The sequence below is a fragment of the Schistocerca nitens genome, chromosome 2, assembly GCF_023898315.1.
Source record: "Schistocerca nitens isolate TAMUIC-IGC-003100 chromosome 2, iqSchNite1.1, whole genome shotgun sequence".
Classification (NCBI taxonomy): domain Eukaryota; kingdom Metazoa; phylum Arthropoda; class Insecta; order Orthoptera; family Acrididae; genus Schistocerca; species Schistocerca nitens.
In genome coordinates this window covers 146,821,216-146,847,487 of record NC_064615.1, presented here as the reverse complement: position 1 = coordinate 146,847,487, position 26,272 = coordinate 146,821,216, and the positions used below count along the sequence as shown (strand labels likewise).

Here is a 26,272-nt window from a genome sequence, read left to right as displayed (position 1 = left end):
GGACATTTTTGCCCACAGACAGTAGCCTGTTGTGTACAATTAGGTTTATTAGGAATGTGTTGTGGCAAATTAATATATGTTCATAACATTCTCAACTGTCATTCTGGAAAAGATTCGGTTTTCGGTACAAAGATACATCAAGTGGAATGTTGGCAAACAGTCATGATTTCAAATTATTTGACTGTGGATACAGCGCTAAATATTTGGGGAAGACAAAGTTATTTCACTGAAAAGAAATTCACATGTTTCTTTAGTTACTAACTGTAGTTGCAACCTTTTTCTTAAATAACAAAATTTTCCGGGTAAATGCGTAAACCATTCATACACTACGCATTTCACCGTCACCGACTGGTTTAAAAATATGTACAACAGACGTGTCTGGATGAGTGAAGAACATCTAATTGTAAAATGTAAACTTTCACGGCCGGCCGGAACTGTCACAATTAATAAAATATTCCGTGGTATTACGCCGTGGTCTAAGGGATCTCACTTCAAAACCCAAGTGAGGTGAAATGCGTTAGACCACGGCATAATAGCCCGGAATATGTTATTAATTGAAAAATATCTGTGAAGTAGCAAGCCCTTTAACATTACAAAAACTCATGTTGTATGACGACAAATTGTATTTAAGTAACCTTCTAGCTGATTGTTTTTGGATTTCCAGTTAAACCAGTAATCCTTAAAAATTAGTGTCTGATGCCGAGTGTAAGTTCATTTTCGATCTGTTTGTGACACACAACTCTCACAACACATTCCCTGATGGGGACGAAATAGTTATTAAACAGACATATAGACTACTAAATAGAGAGTGATGAGGCGGTGGTAGGAGCGAAAAAATATCATCTATAGAATGACTTTATGTATGATAAACATTACACACCTGGGCTAGTTCAATAGTAAATAATATGGTATGCTACACCCCTCGTATGAGCTCATACTTTAATAATCACAGCGTAATTTTATTGTGTAAAGTTGTTAAATTTTATTTTATAAATCGCGTAGCAAGGTGCTGATATTTTGACCTTTGCATCTGATACGTTATTAGACGCTTTCATGCGTATGAGATAAATATATATATATATATTATTTCGATATTCGATACAACTAATTAACGCTAATACCCCTTGTGCACTCGTGCGCACCGATGTCCGCGCTGTATAAGCTGTAATACACTCACCGATGGCTTTTGTCCACCGACGGTACATCATTCGACATTTAATGAAAATCAAAGAAACAGTTATAGGATGAAAACCGAGTTATTTTTCTCTTGGGAACTCCGATATCTTCGGAAAAATGGGGAATATTTAAAGATAATATTGACGTAATTTTATGAGTGATGTTCTCAGTGTGCAGCAAATACACTCCTGGAAATTGAAATAAGAACACCGTGAATTCATTGTCCCAGGAAGGGGAAACTTTATTGACACATTCCTGGGGTCAGATACATCACATGATCACACTGACAGAACCACAGGCACATAGACACAGGCAACAGAGCATGCACAATGTCGGCACTAGTACAGTGTATATCCACCTTTCGCAGCAATGCAGGCTGCTATTCTCCCATGGAGACGATCGTAGAGATGCTGGATGTAGTTCTGTGGAACGGCTTGCCATGCCATTTCCACCTGGCGCCTCAGTTGGACCAGCGTTCGTGCTGGACGTGCAGACCGCGTGAGACGACGCTTCATCCAGTCCCAAACATGCTCAATGGGGGACAGATCCGGAGATCTTGCTGGCCAGGGTAGTTGACTTACACCTTCTAGAGCACGTTGGGTGGCACGGGAAACATGCGGACGTGCATTGTCCTGTTGGAACAGCAAGTTTCCTTGCCGGTCTAGGAATGGTAGAACGATGGGTTCGATGACGGTTTGGATGTACCGTGCACTATTCAGTGTCCCCTCGACGATCACCAGTGGTGTACGGCCAGTGTAGGAGATCGCTCCCCACACCATGATGCCGGGTGTTGGCCCTGTGTGCCTCGGTCGTATGAAGTCCTGATTGTGGCGCTCACCCGCACGGCGCCAAACACGCATACGACCATCATTGGCACCAAGGCAGAAGCGACTCTTATCGCTGAAGACGACACGTCTCCATTCGTCCCTCCATTCACGCCTGTCGCGACACCACTGGAGGCGGGCTGCACGATGTTGGGGCGTGAGCGGAAGACGGCCTAACGGTGTGCGGGACCGTAGCCCAGCTTCATGGAGACGGTTGCGAATGGTCGTCGCCGATACCCCAGGAGCAACAGTGTCCCTAATTTGCTGGGAAGTGCCGGTGCGGTCCCCTACGGCACTGCGTAGGATCCTGCGGTCTTGGCGTGCATCCGTGCGTCGCTGCGGTCCGGTCCCAGGTCGACGGGCATGTGCACCTTCCGCCTACCACTGGCGACAACATCGATGTACTGTGGAGACCTCACGCCCCACGTGTTGAGCAATTCGGCGGTACGTCCACCCGGCCTCCCGCATGCCCACTATACGCCCTCGCTCAAAGTCCGTCAACTGCACATACGGTTCACGTCCACGCTGTCGCGGCATGCTACCAGTGTTAAAGACTGCGATGGAGCTCCGTATGCCACGGCAAACTGGCTGACACTGACGGCGGCGGTGCACAAATGCTGCGCAGCTAGCGCCATTCGACGGCCAACACCGCGGTTCCTGGTGTGTCCGCTGTGCCGTGCGTGTGATCATTGCTTGTACAGCCCTCTCGCAGTGTCCGGAGCAAGTATGGTGGGTCTGACACACCGGTGTCAATGTGTTCTTTTTTCCATTTCCAGGAGTGTAGAACCAAAGCAAAAAATAGCCATCTTCATCAAATAAGAAAGTGATTTAAGCTGTTACACAGTGCGAAAAATCACTGGAAACAGGAGACGAGACTGAATTTTCACTCTGAAGCGCAATCTACTCCTGATTTGAAACTTCCAATTAGATTAAAGTCTTGTGCCGTACCCGGACTCGAATCTTGGACCTTTGTCTCTTGCGGACAAGTGTTCTACCGACAAAACTGTCCTAGCAGGACTCAAGATTCGCTCTTGCAATAATCACAGTTATCATCTGTGACTGCCTGCAAGTGAGACAGCTAAAATGAACAACTTCTCCTTTTGTTAATATAAAGTTGCGCTACCTCTAATGACAATATGTCATCTGTTATTTGATTTACATTGCTCTAATTTTCAATTCCTGTCACTGTACGGGTTAGTCAATATTCTTCTTATTATTCTTTGTTGTCCAACATGCTAAGAGGACTCAGGAAGCCTAAGTGGTGCACTACATAGGAAACGAACCATTGAACGAAAGACGATGTTGTTCAAGCTAAAAGATTTAGCAACTAATTTTCTGTCAGTGATAAAGCATATCTGAACCGTTAGACCGATAGAAATGACATTAACAATCAACGACGAGAAATTCTAACGAGGTTTAATGAAAGCATTGGCAGTGGTGAAACATTTGTTACACTGGTGGCTACGAGTGATAGCTACAGTGTTGCTGGTTTTGTTGTTGAAGAAAGCTTGTGATGGGGGCCTGGAGCTTGAAACGTTTGGAATGGAAGAAACAGAGAGCAGAGCTGGTGACAATAACAAACGAAAAGCGTCTCAAAGATCTGAAACCAAAGAATACTGACGGTGGGAAGGAGGGACCTCTGCTGAAAACTTCTGGCCTTCGACACTTCTGCCTGTAAATGCAGCCCCGCTTCTTACTCGTTACGTTAAGAAAGTAATAGAAAAGAAGTCTCTTAGAAAACCACACTTGTTTCGTCACTATTCCACCACCATTAAAGAGTTAATTTTTTCACGTAACACCAAATAATCTCATTTCTACATATGTTTCCCTTACAAAACTCCCTTCGAAGTTTGCAAGCTGCAAGGGGATTCATCTACAGAAATAGAAATACGCTGACTGAGATGAATTATCACGTAAAGCTTCAGCCCGAAATGTAACAAATTTTGTGGTAATGTTCATTACATAATAGATATTTATGATTATACTTTCAATATTTTCCTTTCTTCGCTGATTCTCTGGAGAACCTTCTCATTTCTTATTTTGTCAGTCAACCTAATTTTCAGCGTTCTGTGTAACGCCACATTTCAAACTCCTCGATTCTCTTCTGTTCCAATTTTCCCACTATCCATGACTCATTGCCGTACAGTGCTGTGTTTCAAATGTGCATTCTTAGAAATTTCGTCCACAAATTAAGGCCTATGTTTTTGTTAGCCTTTTTACGTAGTCCTTGCTTCGTCCGCCTTGGGTTATTTTGCGGCCAAGGTAGCACAGTTCCTTGACTTAATGTATGACGTGCACTAATTCTGATGATTTTTATCGCCATTCTATTTCTGCTGCTTCTCGTTATTTTTTTCCTTTCCTGGTTTGCTCACAGTGCATATTCCGTACCTATTATACTGTTCATTCTGTTCAGCAGATCCTATAGTTCTACTTACCTTTCATTAAAGAAAGCTATGTCGTCAGCAAATCTTATAACTGACAACCATCCAACCTTAATTTTAATCTCACTCTTGAAACTTTCCTTTATTTCCGTCATTACTCCTGCGGTGTATTGATTGATCAGTAGGAGGGAAAGACTGTATCCCTGTCTTACACCCATTTTAATCAGATAACTTCGTTCTTGGTTTTCCAGTCTTATTGTTCCGTCATGGTACTTGTAAGTGCTGTATATCACACGTCTTTCCCTGTAGATCATTCCTGTTTTTCTCATAATTTGGAAGAACTAGCAGAATTTTACGCTGTCGAACGCTTTTTGCAGGTTGATAAATCCAATAAAAGTGTCTTCATTTTTCTTCAGTCTACCCTTCATCGTCACCGAAACTGTTAGAACTGCCTCTCTGGTGCCATTATCTTTCCTAAAGTCACTTTGACCGTCATCTAACAGATCCTCAGTTTTCTTTTCCATTCTTCTACATATTGTTCCTGTCGGCGGCTTGGATGCATGATCTTTTAAGTTGATTGTGCGATTATTCTCGCCAGTAACTGCACTTGGTGTCCTCGGAATCGTGTGGATGTTATTTTTTCCGGAAGTATGATGAGACATCGCCAGTCTCATAGATTCAATACACCAACCTGAATAGTCGTTTGGTTGCCACATACTCCAATGGTTTTAGAAATTCCGATGGAATGTTATCCATCACATCAGCCTTATTTGATTCTAGAGGTCTTATAAATTCTGACTAATATTTGATTGCTTATGTTTTCCACATTGACTTCAATTTCTTCTTTTATCAAGTTATCAGAAATGTTCGGCTGGTCCCGGCGGAGGTTCGAGTCCTCCCTCGGGCATGGGTGTGTGTGTTTGTCCTTAGGATAGTTTAGGATAAGTAGTGTGTAAGCTTAGGGACTGATGACCTTAGCAGTTAAGTCTCATAAGATTTCACACACATTTGAATATTTTTTGAACATTTATCAGAAATGTTCCCCCGCTCAAAGAGGCCTACAATGTACTCTTTGGCTCCTTCACCTGCGTTTTACCGTGGAATTCCTCTAGCGCTCTTGATGTAGCCAGGTTTTATTTCTTCCACCGAAGGTTGTTTTGACTTTTCTGTAAGATTACTCAGCTTGTAATATGTATATCTCTGTCTCTATAGTTTGTTAACGTATTTTATTGCAGCTTTCGGATCGTGATTTCATGCCTTTAGCTAGAGAATGCATTTTCTTACGATGTAAACCAGGTCATGTGCCTAATAAGAATATGAGTCGTTCAGTTAAGAAAAATGAAAAATGTTACTTTGAAATAATAACACAACCAGTCAAATTACTTTGTTTTATTGTCTGTTTAGCACATGGCACACTTCCCTAACAACGACTAAACTCATGCAGTCTTGTGTTAAGAGCTAAGCTCGTGTCACATTTGTACTGAAGTAGCCAATACTACGTCGCATTTTCACGTTAATTAAATAAGTAATCATCGAACTTGGACGCATTTTCATTCAATTTATGCCAGTAATACATTCCTCCACGAAAGTCACTGATTAACAAACAGGATACTCGTTTAACTATAAATCTCAAAACTAAACCCGTGCGCCCTTCTGCAAAATAACTGAATTACTCAAACACTTTTGTCCAATGAACCAAAATAAGGCTTTCAATTCTTAATTATACAATCTAGCTAATTCTTTATACTACGTATTTATGCGCGACGCGGCTGCGTGCCACCGCTCCGTGCTAAAGATCAACAACGGTCCTGTCCACACTAACTCGGCGCGTAACCAGTATCTCAGGGTCATTGGTGACGTTACACAACAAGACAATACTCTATCCAGAGAAAAGGAGAGCTCAGCTCGAAAATTCCACAAGCAAGTGCTAAGAAAAGTGTACAATATCGCTACACCACGAGATCAAAGATAGCAGTACTCCTCGGAAGTCCTCCCAAAGATCATTTCTTATTCCATTTCTTCACATCTTTCCTTCACCCATTCCTTCTTACCTGTCCTGCATTCCCTCTTCATTTCATTCCTAAGGGATTTGTATTCCTGTATTCGCGTCTTTGCCTGAACATTTTCGTACATCGTTCCTTTGTTGATCTACTGAAGTACAGTAGAGGCCCAGTAAATCGAGCCCCTGTGTTTAAAGGTTCCGTGTAATTGGAGCTGGTCTTAAGACAATTAAAATTCTGCATGAAAGTAGAGTAAAAACACGTTTCATAAGTTGTCCGCATGTTAGTTTTACCCATTTTCGAATGTGTTGCTTTCTAAACTTCCTTTCAATTTTTCATGTACAATAAAGTTGTCCCACAGGCTTCCGTTCATAATGCACAGAAATAACCTTGGCCTCAGACTGCTAATGCATTTGTACTACTGATGGACAGGTAATGTCAGATTTCGAGGACTGTGCTTGATCTTTGTCGACCCTCCACTAAGTGGAACCGCCTGACATACAGTCGTACAGTGCATACGTTCCTTATTGTTACTCCTCGTGTTGTGCCTATTCAGAAACTTTGGTCATTAAAATACAGTACACCTAGGTAACAATACAGTACACATTTTACCACATTGGCTGATCATTGTTATATGTACTGTAGCTGGTTGTGTGGTTACATCTGTACTGTTGTGAGCCCACCTGTGTCACGTTATTTTTTAAAGTGTTATATGTATGTACAGCGTACTGGGTATATCCAACTGTGTGCTTCTTAATATTTTAATTCGCACATTACAATGAGTGGTGGAGGTAAGAGAAAGTTTGTGACGCTAAATGTAAAACTGGAGGCTTTTAAAAAACAAGACAAAGAGGAAACTTAAAAACTTGCTGCTGAGTGCGGAATCGGTGGAGCGACTATGGGAGATTGACGTAGAAACAGAGACAAAATTGAGAAGTTTTCTTCATACAAGTGTTGTATTTCGTCATTTAAACGGAAGTCAATAAAGACATGTGAGAAAGAAAAAACGAATCAAGCTTTGTTCGTTTGCTTTACTCAGCGAAGACAAAAAGCAAATCTAAGGCCCTATTCGGCAAGAAAAAGTTGTATTATTTAGAATTGAGTTAAAGGAACTTGAGGACGATTTTACTGCAAGGAAAGCCTTACTCCTGATCAACTGTATAACTGTGATGAAAGAGATCTAAATTATAAAAGGCTACCATCTAAAACTCTAGCCTCAAAAGGAGAAAAGGCTGTCCTGGCGTACAAAAGACGTGAAGAGTTCTTGCTGCAGCGAACGCTAATGGAGACCATAAACTGAAGCTGCTGGTAATAGGGAAGTCTGTTAAGCCTAGAGTTCTAAAAAATATCACTGGTTTTGCACTGCCTGTTACGTATGTCCACAAAAAATCTGCTTGGATGTTTCTAAAGAGTGGTTCTTCGAAGATTTTGTTTCAGAGACCAAAAGATACCGAAGGAAAAAGTGCTTGCTTTTCAAAGCAATCTTAAGGCTTGACAACGCTGGTTCACAACTTGGTGAGGAAGAATTACAATGTGACCGTATTCGACCATTATTTTTACTCCTAACGAAATGACTTTCATACAGGCTATGGACCGAGGCGTTTTACAATGCTTGAAAAAAAAAAGGTATTGTCTTCGTTTGCTTCAAATGATTCTAGAAACAACAGAAAGTGAAGGAACCACCAAAGAATTTCTAAAACAAATGTACAATAAAAGACGTAGTTTACTGGATAGACAAATCACGGTCTGAAACAAAAGGTGGAGACACTAAAAGAGTCCTAGAAACAGATTTTATGGAATAAAACGGAAACCTATAGTACAGATAAAGATGACTTACCACTGGCAGAACTGATGAAAAAGCTTGCTGGATGTGAAAATACGAATGCGAGTGATGTTTCAGAATGGATGAACAGTTATGAACAGTTTCAAGTGACCGATCTTACAATTGTTGAAATGGTTAGTGAATCCGCTCAAGACTGACGACGAGGAACTGCCTGAAGAAATTGTACCAGTGATCACTCACACCGAATATTTCCCAGCGTTAGATGTGGCATTGCCTTATATCGAGCAGCAAATGAAAGCTACTCCAACTGGCACGGTGCTTCTTAGAAGATGGCGAGACGTTGCAGCTAAAAGGTGAGGTTCTATTTTAAATCAAAGGATTATGGACAAATTCTTTAAAATGTAACTTATATTTTTGCAACTTGGAAATGTGTGTCCGATATACACTCCTGGAAATGGAAAAAAGAACACATTGACACCGGTGTGTCAGACCCACCATACTTACTCCGGACACTGCGAGAGGGCTGTACAAGCAATGATCACACGCACGGCACAGCGGACACACCAGGAACCGCGGTGTTGGCCGTCGAATGGCGCTAGCTGCGCAGCATTTGTGCACCGCCGCCGTCAGTGTCAGCCAGTTTGCCGTGGCATACGGAGCTCCATCGCAGTCTTTAACACTGGTAGCATGCCGCGACAGCGTGGACGTGAACCGTATGTGCAGTTGACGGACTTTGAGCGAGGGCGTATAGTGGGCATGCGGGAGGCCGGGTGGACGTACCGCCGAATTGCTCAACACGTGGGGCGTGAGGTCTCCACAGTACATCGATGTTGTCGCCAGTGGTCGGCGGAAGGTGCACGTACCCGTCGACCTGGGACCGGACCGCAGCGACGCACGGATACACGCCAAGACCGTAGGATCCTACGCAGTGCCGTAGGGGACCGCACCGCCACTTCCCAGCAAATTAGGGACACTGTGGCTCCTGGGGTATCGGCGAGGACCATTCGCAACCGTCTCCATGAAGCTGGGCTACGGTCCCGCACACCGTTAGGCCGTCTTCCGCTCACGCCCCAACATCGTGCAGCCCGCCTCAGTGGTGTCGCGACAGGCGTGAATGGAGGGACGAATGGAGACGTGTCGTCTTCAGCGATGAGAGTCGCTTCTGCCTTGGTGCCAATGATGGTCGTATGCGTGTTTGGCGCCGTGCAGGTGAGCGCCACAATCAGGACTGCATACGACCGAGGCACACAGGGCCAACACCCGGCATCATGGTGTGGGGAGCGATCTCCTACACTGGCCGTACACCACTGGTGATCGTCGAGGGGACACTGAATAGTGCACGGTACATCCAAACCGTCATCGAACCCATCGTTCTACCATTCCTAGACCGGCAAGGGAACTTGCTGTTCCAACAGGACAATGCACGTCCGCATGTGTCCCGTGCCACCCAACGTGCTCTAGAAGGTGTAAGTCAACTACCCTGGCCAGCAAGATCTCCGGATCTGTCCCCCATTGAGCATGTTTGGGACTGGATGAAGCGTCGTCTCACACGGTCTGCACGTCCAGCACGAACGCTGGTCCAACTGAGGCGCCAGGTGGAAATGGCATGGCAAGCCGTTCCACAGGACTACATCCAGCATCTCTACGATCGTCTCCATGGGAGAATAGCAGCCTGCATTGCTGCGAAAGGTGGATATACACTGTACAAGTGCCGACATTGTGCATGCTCTGTTGCCTGTGTCTATGTGCCTGTGGTTTTGTCAGTGTGATCATGTGATGTATCTGACCCCAGGAATGTGTCAATAAAGTTTCCCCTTCCTGGGACAATGAATTCACGGTGTTCTTATTTCAATTTCCAGGAGTGTATGTACAGCTGACACGGGTGTGTACTATATTGTTTTTTATTTATGGTTTTATTAATTAATGTGTTCATTAAACACTTATTCATGATTTACCAATCGGTTTAGTGATATTTCCGAATTATCTGAGTTTATCGTAATTCGATGTAGCCTCAGACCTAATTAGCTCGAATTACTGAGGCTATACTGTATTTCTCCTGTTATACATGGTTTCTTCGCAGATACCTTCCTCGTAGCTAAGTTTATGTATCCTACATCTGTGATTGCCCTTTCAGAGGTTACACTTTTCGTCAACTGAAGATCCTATTCTGGTGTTTCTTGTCGCAGTGTCCACATCTTTAGCGCGTCTCGTCATTTGTCAGTACTTCAGTGTTTCACATCCTTCCGCGCTGATTCTTCCAGACGATTCTCTGAACCTTCTCTCTGCTCTTCATCAGTACTAAATTATGATCTGAGTCTATATCTGTACCTGAGTACGCTTTACCGTCCCATATCAGATTTCGGAATCTCGGTCTCATCATCATGTAATCCAGCTGAAATCTTTCCATGTGTTCGGGCCTTTTCCAGTTATACTTTCTCCTCTAATGAGTCTTGAGCAAAGCATTCTCTATGGCCATTTGAAATTTATTGCAGAAATTGTTAACCTTCCTCCTGTCTCGTTCTTACCGCCATGTTCCAAATACTCCCGTAATTCTTTCTCCTATTCGTTCCTCTATAACTGCGTTCCTACGAGCTATGATTATTAGATTTTTATCTCTCGTCCAGTATCCTCATGTACTTTCTCTATCTCTTCATCTTCTGCTTGTACGTTGGTATGCACACCTGAATTATCGTTGTTGTTGTTGGTTTGCTGCCGAATCTCATGAGATGAATACTATCACTGACCTGTTGTCAGTAGCTGACTCTCTGCCCTACGGGACAGATTGAAGGAAGACATCAAATCAGTTCAGCGGCGGGCTGCTAGATGTGTTATTGTTGGATTCGAACAACGCGTAAATGTTATGGAGATGGTTCGGAAAGTCAAATGGGATTCCCTGAAGGGATGGTGACGTTGTTTTCGAGGAACGCTGTTGAGGAAATTTAGAAAAACTGACTGCCGAATGATTCTACTGCCGCCAACATACAATTCGTGTAAGCACCACGAAGATAAGATACGAGAAATTAGTTTCAGACGGAGGTATATATAGTGGTTTCTCCAACTCTATTTGCGAGTGGAACAGAGGTGATGGTACTTGGTACCCTCCGCCACACAACGTACGGTGGCTTGCGGAGTGCCTGTATAAATGTAGATGTAGACGTTCCTATTCATGACGAATCCTACGCCAATCATGGCATTTTCTATTGCTTTTTATGTTACCCTATATTCGTCTGACAAGAAATTATTGTCTTCTTTCCATTTCACTTCACTGACCGCCACTACATCTAGACAAAGCCTTAGGGTTTCCCTTTTCAGATTTTTCTAGCTTTCCTACAATGTTCAAACTTTTGACATTTCATTCTCGAACTCGAAGAATGTTATTTAATTGTTGGTTGTTCCGTCTTCTTCTCATGGTCACCACCCTCTTGGCAGTCCCCTCACGGAGTTCCGAGAGGGAAATATTTTGCAGTCTTTTGCCAATTGAGAGATTATCATGACGCTTTCTTAGCTACGGGCCACGTGCCCAGTGGATACACATTATGTATCTTTAATTCAGGGGTGTCCATTGCCTTCTGCATCCTCATGCCGTAGGTCGTTGCTGACTCTTCCGCCTTTTAGGGGAAATTTCTCACCCCAAGGGCAAGAGAGTGGCCTGAACCTCTGTCCGCTTCTCCTCGCACATTGACAAGTTTCTTGGCACAACAAGGATGACTTCTTATGCCGGAAGCCCTCGGTCGCCATTTGCTGATGACTGTTATTGTAGATTTAAGCAGTGAGTCAGTGCGAACTCTGGAATTTCGACGTTTTGATTAGTAGTCAAAAATCGTACCCTTAGACCGCGGGTCCATATTAAATACTGATTCTAAATTGTTCGAAGTTCATTTACTGGGTCTATATTAAGTACTGATTCTATATTGTTTCAGGTTCATTTACTCTAAGATTTAATTAACTTGCTTAAACGCTATACCTTTGGGAAGAAAATAAAATTTGCCATAGAATTTTGTATTTTGTGGTTTACCCATTACCGATCCCATCACCGCGCGTTGATATTTCACTAACTGATCGTTGTCAACATCTAGTCCTGGATTCGCTGCGGCATGGAAGCAAGCAGCCTCCGAATTTTGTCCATCTGAAGCAGTTTCTTTGCATGCCTAAAATACTTGGTGCAACTGTTCGGGAAGATATCTGGTTGGAGGCTTGTAGCAGTGTGGTACACGTCTCCCATCGTATTCCAATAGTGTCTATGAATGACAAACCACGCGACCGGCAAGGTAGTCACGAATCCGTACGTACCTCAATGTGGTTTTAGCGTGAACTGTAGTGTGGGGTCTTGCTTTATCCAACTGGAATATGCCGCTTGGTATGCTCATGAGGATTGGTAGGTAATATGATTTAACTTTATTGCTAACTACCGGTGAGCATTCAGCCTCATTTAAGTAATCAAGTGAAACCTCTTTTAAAATACGAGGCGTGTTTACAAAGTAAGGGTACGAGATTTTTATACATTTTTTCAGAAAATGTGTTTTTGCAAAATAGTACAGGATATTGTCCATACCCTTGGTGACTTTCCACATAATCGCCTTCCCGTTCAATGCATATGGTCGGCCGTGGCACAAACGTCTTCATGTCCTCCTCCCGCTAGCTCCTTCCTCCACTCCATAACCTCTTTCTGCGCCTGCTCGCAGATTCAAAATTTAATTCCACACATGTGTGCCTTCAGGGAGGTGAAAGGATGATAATCTGAAGGCCACAAGTCAGGGGAATACGGGGGTCGGTTCAAAACATGCCAAACAAATGAGTCCAACAGTGCATTGAATAAGGCTGAGCAGGACGGACTCTGTCGTGTAACTAATTACATCTCTCCTCACTACTCCCCACTTTTGTTTTGAAAGCTTCTTTTAGTTTCTTTTGGATACTATCGTTGTGTATTAATGCTCTTCCCTCAGGCAGACATTTTATCAAAATTATATCTTTTCAGTCACAAAACAATGAGGCCATGATCGTTTTGCACGAAATTTTGGTTTTAAATTTTTTCTCAGATGGGAAGTGACGCCACTATAATGATTGTCTTTTCGTATCAGGCGTGTAATGAGCGGCTCAATTTTTATCTCTGTCGCAGTATAGCACAGAAAACCGCCACTTCAAAATTCAAGTCGCTCAAGCATCTCGCGAGCGCTGCTGACCCGATTTTTCTTGTGCTGTTATGTCACATGTTTTGAAATCCCATTTATCAGTCAAAATTGGAGGTTTGCCACTCCGCTGTTGACCGCGAACAGTTGTTCTGCGTCCAGTACACTTCCTACACCACTTAAACATACGCGTTCTGTCAAAATTGGAGGTTTGCCACTCCACTGTTGGCCACGAACAGTTGTTCTGCGTCCAGTACACTTCCCACACCACTTAAACATACGCGTTCTGTTCGTGACACCTTCACCGTAGACCGTTCTGATTAGCGAAAATTTTCGGTAGGTGTTAATCTTTTCGCGATTAGGGAGCGGATCGTAGCAGGTGGGATTTTTTATCAACATGTTTCACGCAACTGGAAACGTGAGGTTACGTACTACCGTGATTCTGCGATGCTCACTCTGATCTTGGGATACCCTCCACCATTCAGGGTTTCCAACTCTCAAAAAACAAAAATCACAGCCCTTTATGGTCAAATAACACAGCCATTTATGGTTACAGTACACTCACTTTCTGAACAAGCCTCTCACAATAGCTTCCCAGACCATATTTAGAGTTGTTGGAGAAGTGCTGGTCTCGAGAACTGCTACTTCCTATGACATTTCACCAGGTAGTTTACGGATAGGTTGGTGTTGATCTGACTCCCACAAAAAAAGCGAGTCTCGTCGCTAAACAACACAGTACCTCACTCAGTTGACTCGGGTTCTACAGCCTGCAGGTTTCTGTTGTCAGTGGTGGTCAGCGGTGAACACCAAATGAAAAATCGAGATCTTCACCGATTTTGCAGTAACCTGTTCCCGATGGCTCGTGGTGACACTCCACCTGTAACCTCTGGTCAGATTACAGGCTGCTGTAATTTGTCTGTTTGTCACAGCCAGACGTACGAAAATGAGATGGTCTCATGGTGTAGTCTAACTGGAATAATTAGTTCATACTCTCCTTGCCACACAGTCGTCCTGAGTCCATCTCGTCACGGATGGATCTGTCGGTATTATGATGCTGCCATGCCACAAGATAATGATCCGATCCCTGTCAAAGTCTGAACTATATCAATAAGCTGAAAGTGGACATACTTCGGACATTGTGTGTTGCCAGTAACGGTACACACATCCGAAAGACACCATATACTCAAGTCATCTATAAGAACGGCTGGCTATCCTCTGTACTGCTAATAAGGTCACATAGCGTCCGTCCCCGGTAGCTGAGTGGTCAGCGGAACAGAATGTCAATCCTAAGGGCCCGAGCTCGATTCCCGTCTGGGTCGGAGATTTTCTCCACTCAGGGACTGGGTGTTGTGTTGTTCTAATCATCATTTCTTCCCCATCGACGCGCAAGTCACCGAAGTGGCGTCAAATTGAAAGAGTTGCACCCGGCGAACGGTCTACCCGACGGGAGGCCTTAGTCACACAACATTTCCATTTTTATTCAGCTCACATAGTGATGAAATTTTAATCAACATGTCTCACAGGATGAATATGCTGATGTATTAGTTTTGTAATGCACGATCAGTTTGTTCATAAAGTAGCACTACCTATTTCTGTTCGCGTAACATCTAGTGCGCCCCAAGGAAGCGTAATAGCAACGTATCTGTTCATGTTATACGTTAATAAGCTAGAAAATAATAGAAAGACCTCCGTTATTGCATGTAAAACATGGTACGTGATGTGCGTCACTCATATTAGGTGATAGCTCGATGATAAATAGAGAAATGGCAGCTCTGTCTCCTGTTACAGATTCTCAGCAATGGCAAATTTGCCAGCATATGTGCAGGTACACATTGGTAAACGCCAAAAACCCTTCTTTGAGTAACGTTTATGGTGTTACTGCACTTGGATGGGTGACTGTCCAGGCCGCAATGCGCTGTTGACAGTTTTCGGGGTGCACTCAGCCTCGTGATGTCAGTTAAGGAGCTACTCCACCGAATAGTAGCTGCTCCGGTCAAAGAAAACCATCCTAACGACCGGGAGAGCGGTGTGCCCCTCCTATCCGCTTCCTCATCTGAGGATGACACCACGGTTGTACTGTCCAAATGGGCCAGTTGTGGCCTGAAGACGGAGTGCTTTTTGTGGTGTTACTGCTATGAAAATGCATTTCTGTCTCGATTTTTACAAATTGGAGGATCATGTGGAGAATTAGGACACAGATAAATATCCTGATTATGTTTCTGAAGGAAAATGTGTCTCAAAAACTGTTGCCCCTCTGGTAACCGTGAATAATTATTTAAGGAAGTAAACAACCTAAATCTGTATCCCTTAACATTGTTTATGTGAATTTACTTGCCAGGCTGATGGCAGAAACGTTAATGGCTGTCGGTAACATGGGTCATGTGCTGTAGTAACGCGACAATAAAATTAATTTCGTATTATGCTCAATCACGGATTACAGATTGAGGTTCTTGTACTTTATTATTGAAAAATATTGGTGATGCAAAACTTCAGTATCATAAACGGAAAGAATTTGAACCTTTTGGGAGGTTACACAGTGCTGTTTCGTTAACCTCGTACATGATTTTTTTAATATTTTTCGTGACCAAGTCCATCGAAAGATACCAGTCCTCATCGAGGTCTTTGGGCGCCCCTTTCTCGTCAGCGACCTAGTACTGGGACTAGTCCGTGCTAGTAGAGAACGAGAAGCGCGGCCCACCGAGCATCCTGTCGGAGCTCCTCCTGGCAGCAAAGAGGGCGGCGGTGGCGACGAGGACGGAGGCGCCGACGGCGGCCCAGAGGTGGGCCGAGAAGGGCAGCAGCGGCACCTGCCAGCCCGGCAGAGGGCGCGGCCGCGGCGCCAGGCACGTGATGCCGGTGCGGATGTAGGGCCGCGAGAAGTCCAGGAAGAGGTACTCGTGCAACCACTGGTAGAGCGCGCCGTAGCCCGCGTCCGCCGCGTCGGTCACCACGGCGCCCAGGATGCCGTTCCCGGAGCCGTTGTTGTCCCAGATCTCGCCCCACTCGTGCTCCGCGTCCACCGTCAGACGCCAACTTGCGTTTACCTATAAGTGCAACGGTAATGACTATCTGATAAAAAATTAGTGTCCTCCATTTGATTAACATGCTAGTCGAGTCCCCAACGGTGCCCGGGTATGTATTTATTCCTATCTCCTATTATCTCTTCCTTCCTCCTCACTATCGCCCTCTCCATCATCTCCTCCACCCCAACTCTCTGTCTTCCTCCTTCACCTCCACTCTCCATCCACCACCTGCTGCCCCTCTATCTACTCCTCCCCCCCCTCTGTCAACCTCCTGCTCTCCCTTATGTACATCTGTTCCTTTCCTCTCTGTTGCCGGCCGGGATGGCCGAGCGGTTCTAGGCGCTACAGTCTGGAACCGCACAACCGCTACTGCCGTAGGTTCAAATCCTGCCTCGGGCATGGATGTGTGTGATGTCCTTAGGTTAGTTACGTTTAAGTAGTTCTAAGTTCTAGGGGACTGATAACTTTAGTAGTTAAGTTCGATAGTGCTCAGAGCAATTTGAATCTCTCTGTTCGTCCCATCGCCCCTCTCAATTTCCACCTCTTCATCCCCATCTCTTTATCAATCTCCTCTTCCCCGTCTCTCCATACAACTCATCCTCCACCCTCTCTCCATCCATCTCCTCCTACTCCTCCTCTCCTCCTGCCTCTCTCCCTGTTTATGTATTCTTCCCCCTCTCCCTACATATCTTTTCCTCCCCCTTGTCTCTGTCCATGTCCTCCTGTTTCCTTTCTCTATCTGTCTCGTCCTCTTCCTTCTCCCTGTCAATAACCCCCTCCGCTCTTTGTATTCATTTCTTCCCACCTATCTGTGCCCATTTATCCTTATCCTTCACTATATGTCCTACCCTCTTTTTCTCCACGTTAGAACAATAGGAGGCTGGTGGTTCGTAACCCTGCAGTATTTCTTACCAGACTGTAACTCATATGTGTACCAATTTTGGGTGAAACCGTTTTAGAGGTATTGAATGACATTTTTACCTCTGGCTTTGTTCACGTACCCACTTACCAAACATATTCCTCACCTATTTAACATATTTTACATGTATTTCTGCACATGCGTCACCTCGATCTCTAGAGCATTTCGCCTGGCCGTTTCGTTTTCATACAGCTCAATGTATGTGACATGATATCTCCTGAACTATGTGTCGTACAACGATATACGCTCATGCTCATAAATTAAGGATGATGCTGATAAATGGTGAAACACGCTCTGGTGGGAGGTTTTTGGGTCTAAATCACCTCGGGGTATGACCATGCGGTGCATTTGACCTGCGGTCGTCGCACAGCGGCGCTGGCAGCAGTCCTAATACGCAGAGGTGTGTTGGTGCATGTCAGAGTACGGTGAAGCGAGTAAGTGTGCATACGTTTTGAGATGTGCTAATGGTGACTGTGAGTTGAAATTGGCTCAAAGAACACTTATTGATGACGTTACAATTGGTCGAATGGCTCAAATGGCTCTGAGCACTATGGGACTTTACATCTGAGGTCATCAGTCCCCTAGAACTTAGAACTACTTAAACCAAACTAACGTAAGGACATCACACACATCCATGCCCAAGGCAGGATTCGAACCTGCGACCGTAGCGGTCTCGTGGTTCCTGACTGTAGCTCCTAGAACCGCTCGGCCACTCCGGCCGGCGATTGGTAGTGTCCTAGGGCGACTGGAGGCTTGTCAAACACAGCAGGTCGTATTACAGTCCCTCCGTGTGCCACTAAGTGTGATCTCAAGAGTATGGGAAAGATTCCATCAGACAGGATACGTGTCCAGGTGCTACAGTACGAGACGTCCACAGTGTACAACACCACAAGAAGACCGATATCTCACCATCAGTGCCAGCAGACGACCACGGAGTACCGCAAGTAGCCTTGCTGGGGATCTTACCACAGCCATTGGAACCGTTGTCTCCAGACACACAGTCTACAGACGACTGAACAGACATGGTTTATTCGCCCAGAGACCTGCAAGGTGCATTCCACTGACCCTGGTCACAAGAGAGCCCGTAAAGCCTGCTGTCAAGAACGCAGTACATGGTCACTGGAACAGTAGTTCCAGGTTATGGTCACGGACGAGTCAAGGTATAGTCCGAACAATGATTCTCGCCGGGTTTTCATCTGGCGTGAACCAGGAACCATATACCAACCCTTTCATGTCCTTCAAAGGGACCTGTATGGAGGTGGTTGGTAATGGTGTGGGGTGGGATTATGATTGGTGCAGGTAAGCCCACGCATGTCTTTGACATAGGAACTGTAACAGATCAGGTGTATCGGGACATCATTTTGCACCAGTATGTCCACCTTTTCATGGGTGCAGTGGGTCCCACCTTCCTCGTGCTGGATGATAACGCACGGTCCCACCGAGGTGCCATCGTGGAGGAGTACGTTGAAACAGAAGATATCAGGCGAATGGAGTGGCCTGGCTTTTCTCTTGACCTAAACAACATCGAGCAAGTCTGGGATGTTCTCGGTCGACGTATCGCTGCTTGTCTTCAAACTTCCCGTCTGTCCCCATATCGGTGTGCCGGTGTGGTTGCCCCGGTTGCTGCCCGCAGTGGGTCTGAGCCCTCGCCTGTGGTTGATTGGGAGGTCGTTCCTAGGCGTGGCAGGCAGCGAAAGACGTCCCCGGAGGCTGATCAGAAAGCCTCCCCGGTGCGTCTGACAAATGGGTTTCAGGCACTGTCTCTGGCTGAGCCAGATGCAGCTGCCTGCCCTGTTTCAGAGGATGATTCCCAGCCTTCAAGGTCCGGGCAATCACAGAGGGTGGGCTCATTGGTAGTTGGGAGCTCCAATGTTAGGAGCGTAATGGGGCCCCTTAGGGGCATAGCGGCTAAGGAGGGGAAGAAATCCAGTGTGCAGTCCGTGTGCATTCCGGGTGGAGTCATTCATGATGTGGAAAGGGTCCTTCCGGATGCCATGAAGAGTACAAGGTGCAGGTGGTGGCACATGTCGGCACTAATGACGTGTGTCGCTTTGGATCTGAGGAAATTCTCTCTGGATTCCAGCGGTTATCAGATTTGGTGAAGGCTGCCGGTCTTGCTTACGAGATGAAGGCAGAGCTCACCATCTGCAGCATCATTGACAGAACCGACTGCGGACCTTTGGTGCAGAGCCGGTGGAGGGTTTGAATCAGAGGCTCAGACGGTTTTGCGACCGTGTTGGCTGCAGATTCCTTGACTTGCGCCATAGGGTGGTGGGGTTTCGGGTTCCGCTGAATAGGTCAGGAGTTCACTACACTCAGCTGGCGGCTACACGGATAGCGGAGGCTGTGTGGCGTGGACTGGGCGGTTTTTTAGGTTAGAAGGCCTCGGAAAAGTACGGGGTGGGCTGCAATCTCAAAGGGTGCATGGCAAATACAGGACGTGCTTGGATCAAGGAACAGTCGGAATTGTAGTTGTAAATTGTTGTAGTTGTGCTGGGAAAGTCCCTGAGCTTCAAGCGCTAATAGAAAGCACAGAAGCTGAAATCGTTATAGCTACAGAAAGCTGGCTAAAGCCTGAAATAAGTTCTGCAGAAATTTTTACGAAGTCTCAGACGGTGTTCAGGAAAGATAGATTAGGCAGAATTGGTGGTGGAGTGTTTGTGTCTGTCAGTAGTGGTTTATCTTGTAGTGAAGTCGAAGTAGATACTCCGTGCGAATTGGTATGGGTGGAGGTTATACTTAACAGCCGAACTAAGTTAATAATTGGCTCCTTCTACCGACCCCCAGACTCCGATGATATAGTTGCTGAGCAGTTCAGAGAAATACCCCACTCATACGGTTATAGTCGGTGGGGACTTCAACCTTCCCTCGATTTGTTGACAAAAATACTTGTTCAAAACCGGTGGTAGGCAAAAAACATCTTCCGAGATTGTCCTAAATGCTTTCTCCGAAAATTATTGCGAGCAGTTAGTCCACGAACCCAAGCGAATTGTAAATGGTTGCGAAAACACACTTGATCTCTCAGCCACAAACAATCCAGAGCTGATAGAGACCATCATGACTGATACAGGGATTAGTGATCACAAGGTCGTTGTAGCTAGGCTCAATACCGTTTCTTCCAAATCCACCAGAAACAAACGCAAAATAATTTTATTTAAAAAAGCGGATAAAGTGTCACTAGAAGCCTTCCTAAGAGACAATCTCCATTCCTTCCGAACTGACTATGCAAATGTAGACGAGATGTGGCTCAAATTCAAAGATATAGTAGCAACAGCAATTGAGAGATTCATACCTCATAAATTGGTAAGAGATGGAACTGATCCCCCGTGGTACACAAAACAGGTCCGAACTCTGTTGCAGAGGCAACGGAAAAAAGCATGCGAAGTTCAGAAGAACGCGAAATCCCGAAGATTGGCTAAAATTTACAGACGCGCGAAATTTGGCACGGACTCGAATGCGAGATGCCTTTAATAGGTTCCACAACGAAACATTGTCTTGAAATTTGGTAGAAAATCCGAAGACATTCTGGTCGTATGTAAAGTACACAAGCGGCAAGACGCAGTCAATACCTTCGCTGCGCAGTGCCGATGGTACTGTTACCGACGACTGTGCCGCTAAAGCGGAGTTATTGAACGCAGTTTTCCGAAATTCCTTCATCAGGGAAGATGAATGGAATATTCCAGAATTTGAAACACGAACAGTTGCTAGCATGAGTTTCTTACAAGTAGATACCTTAGGGGTTGCGAAGCAACTCAAATCGCTTGATACGGGCAAGTCTTCAGGTCCAGATTATATACCGATTAGGTTCCTTTCAGATTACGCTGATACAATAGCTCCCTACTTTGCAATCATATACAACCGCTTGCTCACCGATAGATCTGTAGCTACAGGTTGGAAAATTGCGCAGGTCGCACCAGTGTTTAAGAAGGGTAGTAGGAGTAATCCATCGAACTACAGACCTATATCATTGACGTCGGTTTGCAGTAGAGTTTGGAGCATATACTGTATTCAAACATTATGAATCACCTCGAAGGGAACGATCTATTGATACGTAATCAGCATGGTTTCAGAAAACATCGTTCTTGTGCAACGCAGTTAGCTCTTTATTCGCACGAAGTAATGGCCGCTATCGACAGGGGATCTCAAGTTCATTCCGTATTTCTAGATTTCCGGAAAGCTTTTGACACCGTTCCTCACAAGCGACTTCTAATCAAGCTGCGGGTCTATGGGGTATCGTCTCAGTTGTGCGACTGGATTCGTGATTTCCTGTCAGGAAGGTCGCAGTTCGTAGTAATAGACAGCAAATCATCGAGTAAAACTGAAGTGATATCAGGAGTTCCCCCGGGAAGCGTCCTGGGACCTCTGCTGTTCCTGGTCTATATAAATGACCTGGGTGACAATCTGAGCAGTTCTCTTAGGTTGTTCGCAGATGATGCTGTAGTTTACCGTCTAGTAAGGTCATCCGAAGGCCAGTATCAGTTGCAAAGCGATTTAGAAAAGATTGCTGTATGGTGTGGCAGGTGGCAGTTGACGCTAAATAACGAAAAGTGTGAGGTGATCCACATGGGTTCCAAAATAAATCCGTTGGAATTCGATTACTCGATAAATAGTACAATTCTCAGGGCTGTCAATTCAACTAAGTACCTGGGTGTTAAAATTACGAACAACTTCAGTTGGAAAGACCACATTGATAATATTGTGGGGAAGGCGAGCCAAAGGTTGCGTTTCATTGGCAGGACACTTAGAAGATGCAAGTCCACTAAAGAGACAGCTTGCACTACACTCGTTCGTCCTCTGTTAGAATATTGCTGCGCGGTGTGGGATCCTTACCAGGTGGGATTGACGGAGGACATCGAAAGGGTGCAAAAAAGGGCAGCTCGTTTTGTATTATCACGTAGTAGGGGAGAGAGTGTGGCACATATGATACGCGAATTGGGATGGAAGTCATTACAGCAAAGACGTTTTTCGTCGCGGCGAGATCTACACTCCTGGAAATTGAAATAAGAACACCGTGAATTCATTGTCCCAGGAAGGGGAAACTTTATTGACACATTCCTGGGGTCAGATACATCACATGATCACACTGACAGAACCACAGGCACATAGACACAGGCAACAGAGCATGCACAATGTCGGCACTAGTACAGTGTATATCCACCTTTCGCAGCAATGCAGGCTGCTATTCTCCCATGGAGACGATCGTAGAGATGCTGGATGTAGTCCTGTGGAACGGCTTGCCATGCCATTTCCACCTGGCGCCTCAGTTGGACCAGCGTTCGTGCCGGACGTGCAGACCGCGTGAGACGACGCTTCATCCAGTCCCAAACATGCTCAATGGGGGACAGATCCGGAGATCTTGCTGGCCAGGGTAGTTGACTTACACCTTCTAGAGCACGTTGGGTGGCACGGGATACATGCGGACGTGCATTGTCCTGTTGGAACAGCAAGTTCCCTTGCCGGTCTAGGAATGGTAGAACGATGGGTTCGATGACGGTTTGGATGTACCGTGCACTATTCAGTGTCCCCTCGACGATCACCAGTGGTGTACGGCCAGTGTAGGAGATCGCTCCCCACACCATGATGCCGGGTGTTGGCCCTGTGTGCCTCGGTCGTATGCAGTCCTGATTGTGGCGCTCACCTGCACGGCGCCAAACACGCATACGACCATCATTGGCACCAAGGCAGAAGCGACTCTCATCGCTGAAGACGACACGTCTCCATTCGTCCCTCCATTCACGCCTGTCGCGACACCACTGGAGGCGGGCTGCACGATGTTGGGGCGTGAGCGGAAGACGGCCTAACGGTGTGCGGGACCGTAGCCCAGCTTCATGGAGACGGTTGCGAATGGTCCTCGCCGATACCCCAGGAGCAACAGTGTCCCTAATTTGCTGGGAAGTGGCGGTGCGGTCCCCTACGGCACTGCGTAGGATCCTACGGTCTTGGCGTGCATCCGTGCGTCGCTGCAGTCCGGTCCCAGGTCGACGGGCACGTGCACCTTCCGCCGACCACTGGCGACAACATCGATGTACTGTGGAGACCTCACGCCCCACGTGTTGAGCAATTCGGCGGTACGTCCACCCGGCCTCCCGCATGCCCACTATACGCCCTCGCTCAAAGTCCGTCAACTGCACATACGGTTCACGTCCACGCTGTCGCGGCATGCTACCAGTGTTAAAGACTGCGATGGAGCTCCGTATGCCACGGCAAACTGGCTGACACTGACGGCGGCGGTGCACAAATGCTGCGCAGCTAGCGCCATTCGACGGCCAACACCGCGGTTCCTGGTGTGTCCGCTGTGCCGTGCGTGTGATCATTGCTTGTACAGCCCTCTCGCAGTGTCCGGTGCAAGTATGGTGGGTCTGACACACCGGTGTCAATGTGTTCTTTTTTCCATTTCCAGGAGTGTATTTACGAAATTTCAGTCACCAACTTTCTCTTCCGAATGCGAAAATATTTTGTTGAGCCCAACCTACATAGGTAGGAATAATCATCTAAATAAAATAAGGGAAATTAGAGCTCGAACAGAAAGGTTTAGGTGTTCGTTTTTCCCGCGCGCTGTTCGGGAGTGGAATGGTAGAGAGATAGTATGATTGTGGTTCGATGACCCCTCTGCCAACCACTTAAATGTGAGTTGCAGAGTAGTCATGTAGATGTAGATGTAGACATTAGTCGAATCCATGTCACGTCATTTTCTGGCACTTCTGTGGGCTTGCGGGGGCGCTACAGTATATTAGGCAGGTGCACCAGTTTCTTTGGCTCTTCAGTGTATAATACGAAATATAAGTTACTTTGAAAAAAAAAAAGGAAAAAAAACTGGATATTTGCTTTTGAATTTCATTAAGAGTCGAACATCTCCAAATGACTCGTACAAAAGAGATCTTGCTCATATTTAAATGTTATTTTGGAAGGAATATTTTCATTGCCGATTTGATTTACAGATATGAACTACCTTTTGGCACAAATGTAGAGTCGTTGGGATTGCAATATATTATTTTCATTGATTTGTTTTTGAGTCATCAGTGTTTTTAATGGTTTGATGCCCCACCACGAATTCCTCTCCTGCGCCAACCACTTGCAACCCACGTCCTCAAATATTTGCTGCATGCATTCCAATTCCTGTCTTCCTCTACAGTTTTTGTCCTCTATAGCTCCCTCTAGTACCTTGGAAGTCATTCCATGATGTCTTAACAGATGTCCTCTAATCATGTACGTTCTCCTTGTCAGTTTTCTTGCCATAATCCTTTCTTCTCCTATTCTGCACACAACCTCCTCATCAATCAACCACCTTATCAATCCATCAATCCACCTAATTTTCCACATTCGTCTGTAGCACCACATCTCAAATGCTCGGATTCTCTTCTCCTCTGGTTTTCCGACAGTCCTTGTTTCACTACCAAATAATGCTGTGCTCCAAACGTACATTCTCAGAAATTTCTTCCTCAAATTAAGGCCTGTGTTTGAAACTACAGATTTCCCTTGGCCAGGAATGCCCTTTTTACCAGTGCTAATCTGCTTTTGATGTCCTTCTTGCCCCGTCCGTCATTGGTTACTTTGCTGCCTAGCCAGTGGATTCCTTAATTTCATCTACTTGTGACGATGAATCCTAACGTTAAGTTTCTCACTGTTCTCATTCAATCTACTTCTGATTACTTTCGTCTTTCTTCGATTTATTCTCAGTCAATATTCTGTACCCATTGGACAGTTCATTCCATTCACTAAGGATAGCAATGTCATTAGCGAACCGTATCACTGACATCCTTTCACCTTGAATTTTAGTTCGACTCCTCCACCTTTCTTTTATTTCCATCATTGCTTCTTCGATATACAGATTGAACAGTAAAGGCGAAAGATTGCATCCCTGTCTTACACCCTTTTTAATCCGATCACCCTTACTATTCCCTCTTGGCTCTTTTACATGTTGCATGTTACCCTTCTCTCCCTATAGCTTACCCCTAGTTTTCTCCGGATTTCGAACGCATAGCACCATTTTACAATTTAGAATGCTTTTTCCACGCTGACAGTCGTATGAACGTGTCTTAATTTTTTTTAGTCTTGCTCCCATAATCAACCGCAACGTCAGAATTGCCTTTCTAGTGCGTTTGCTTTCCTAAAACGAAACCAATCGTCATCTAACACATCCTCACTTTTCTTTTACATTCCTCTGTATATTATTCTCCTTATCAATTTGGACGCATGAGCTGTTAAGCTGACTGTGCGATAATTATTGCACTTGTCAGACCGTGCAGTCTTTTGGACTGTGTGGATATTTTTCCGAAAGTCAGATGGTATATTGCTAGACTCATAAATTCTACATACCAACTTGAATAGTCATTTTGTTGCCACTTCCCGGATTGAGTTTAGAAATTCTGAGGGAATGTTATCCATCCCTGGTGCCCTATTTGATCTCAGGTCTTCCAAAGCTCTCTTAAATTCTGATTCTAATTCTAGATCGCCTATCTCTTCTATGTCCACCCCTGTTTCTTCTTCTATCACATCAGACAAATCTTCCCCTTCATAGAGGCCTTCAATGTACTTTTTCCACCTATCCGCTCTTTCCTCTCCGTTTAACAGAGGAATTCCCGTTGAATTCTTAATGTTACCAACCTTGCTTTCAGTTTCACCGAAGGTCGTTTTGACTTTCCTTTATGCTGAATCAGTCCTTCCGACAATCAATTCCTTTTCGAGTTCCATACATTTTTCTGTGCTTCCCTGCACTTCCTATTTATATTCCTCAGTGACATGTATTTCTGTATTCCTGAATTTCCCTGAACGTTTTTGTACTTCCTTCTTTCATCGATCAACTGAAGTACTTCTTCCGTTACCCACGGCTTCTTCGCAGCTACCTTCTTTATACCCATGTATTTCTTTCCAGCTTCTGTGACTGACCTTCTGATAGACGTTCATTCGTCTTCAAATGTACTGCCTATTCAGGTATTCTTCGTCGCTATATCCACAGCCTTACAGAATTTTAAGCGTGTCTCGCCATTCCTTAGTACGTCCGTATCTCACTTCTTTGCATGTTGATTCTTCCTGACTGTTC

General features: G+C 45.2%; 1 protein-coding gene across 1 annotated transcript in view; it reads right to left on the bottom strand.

The window, feature by feature from the left end:
- LOC126234885 (uncharacterized) overlaps positions 1-26,272 on the bottom strand; it is a 115,603-nt gene that overhangs the window by 77,283 nt on the left and 12,048 nt on the right. Inside the window, exon 3 of the mRNA XM_049943624.1 lies at positions 15,989-16,334. Coding sequence (XP_049799581.1) covers positions 15,989-16,334 — 346 coding nt within the window. The remainder of the gene's footprint in view (positions 1-15,988; positions 16,335-26,272) is intronic.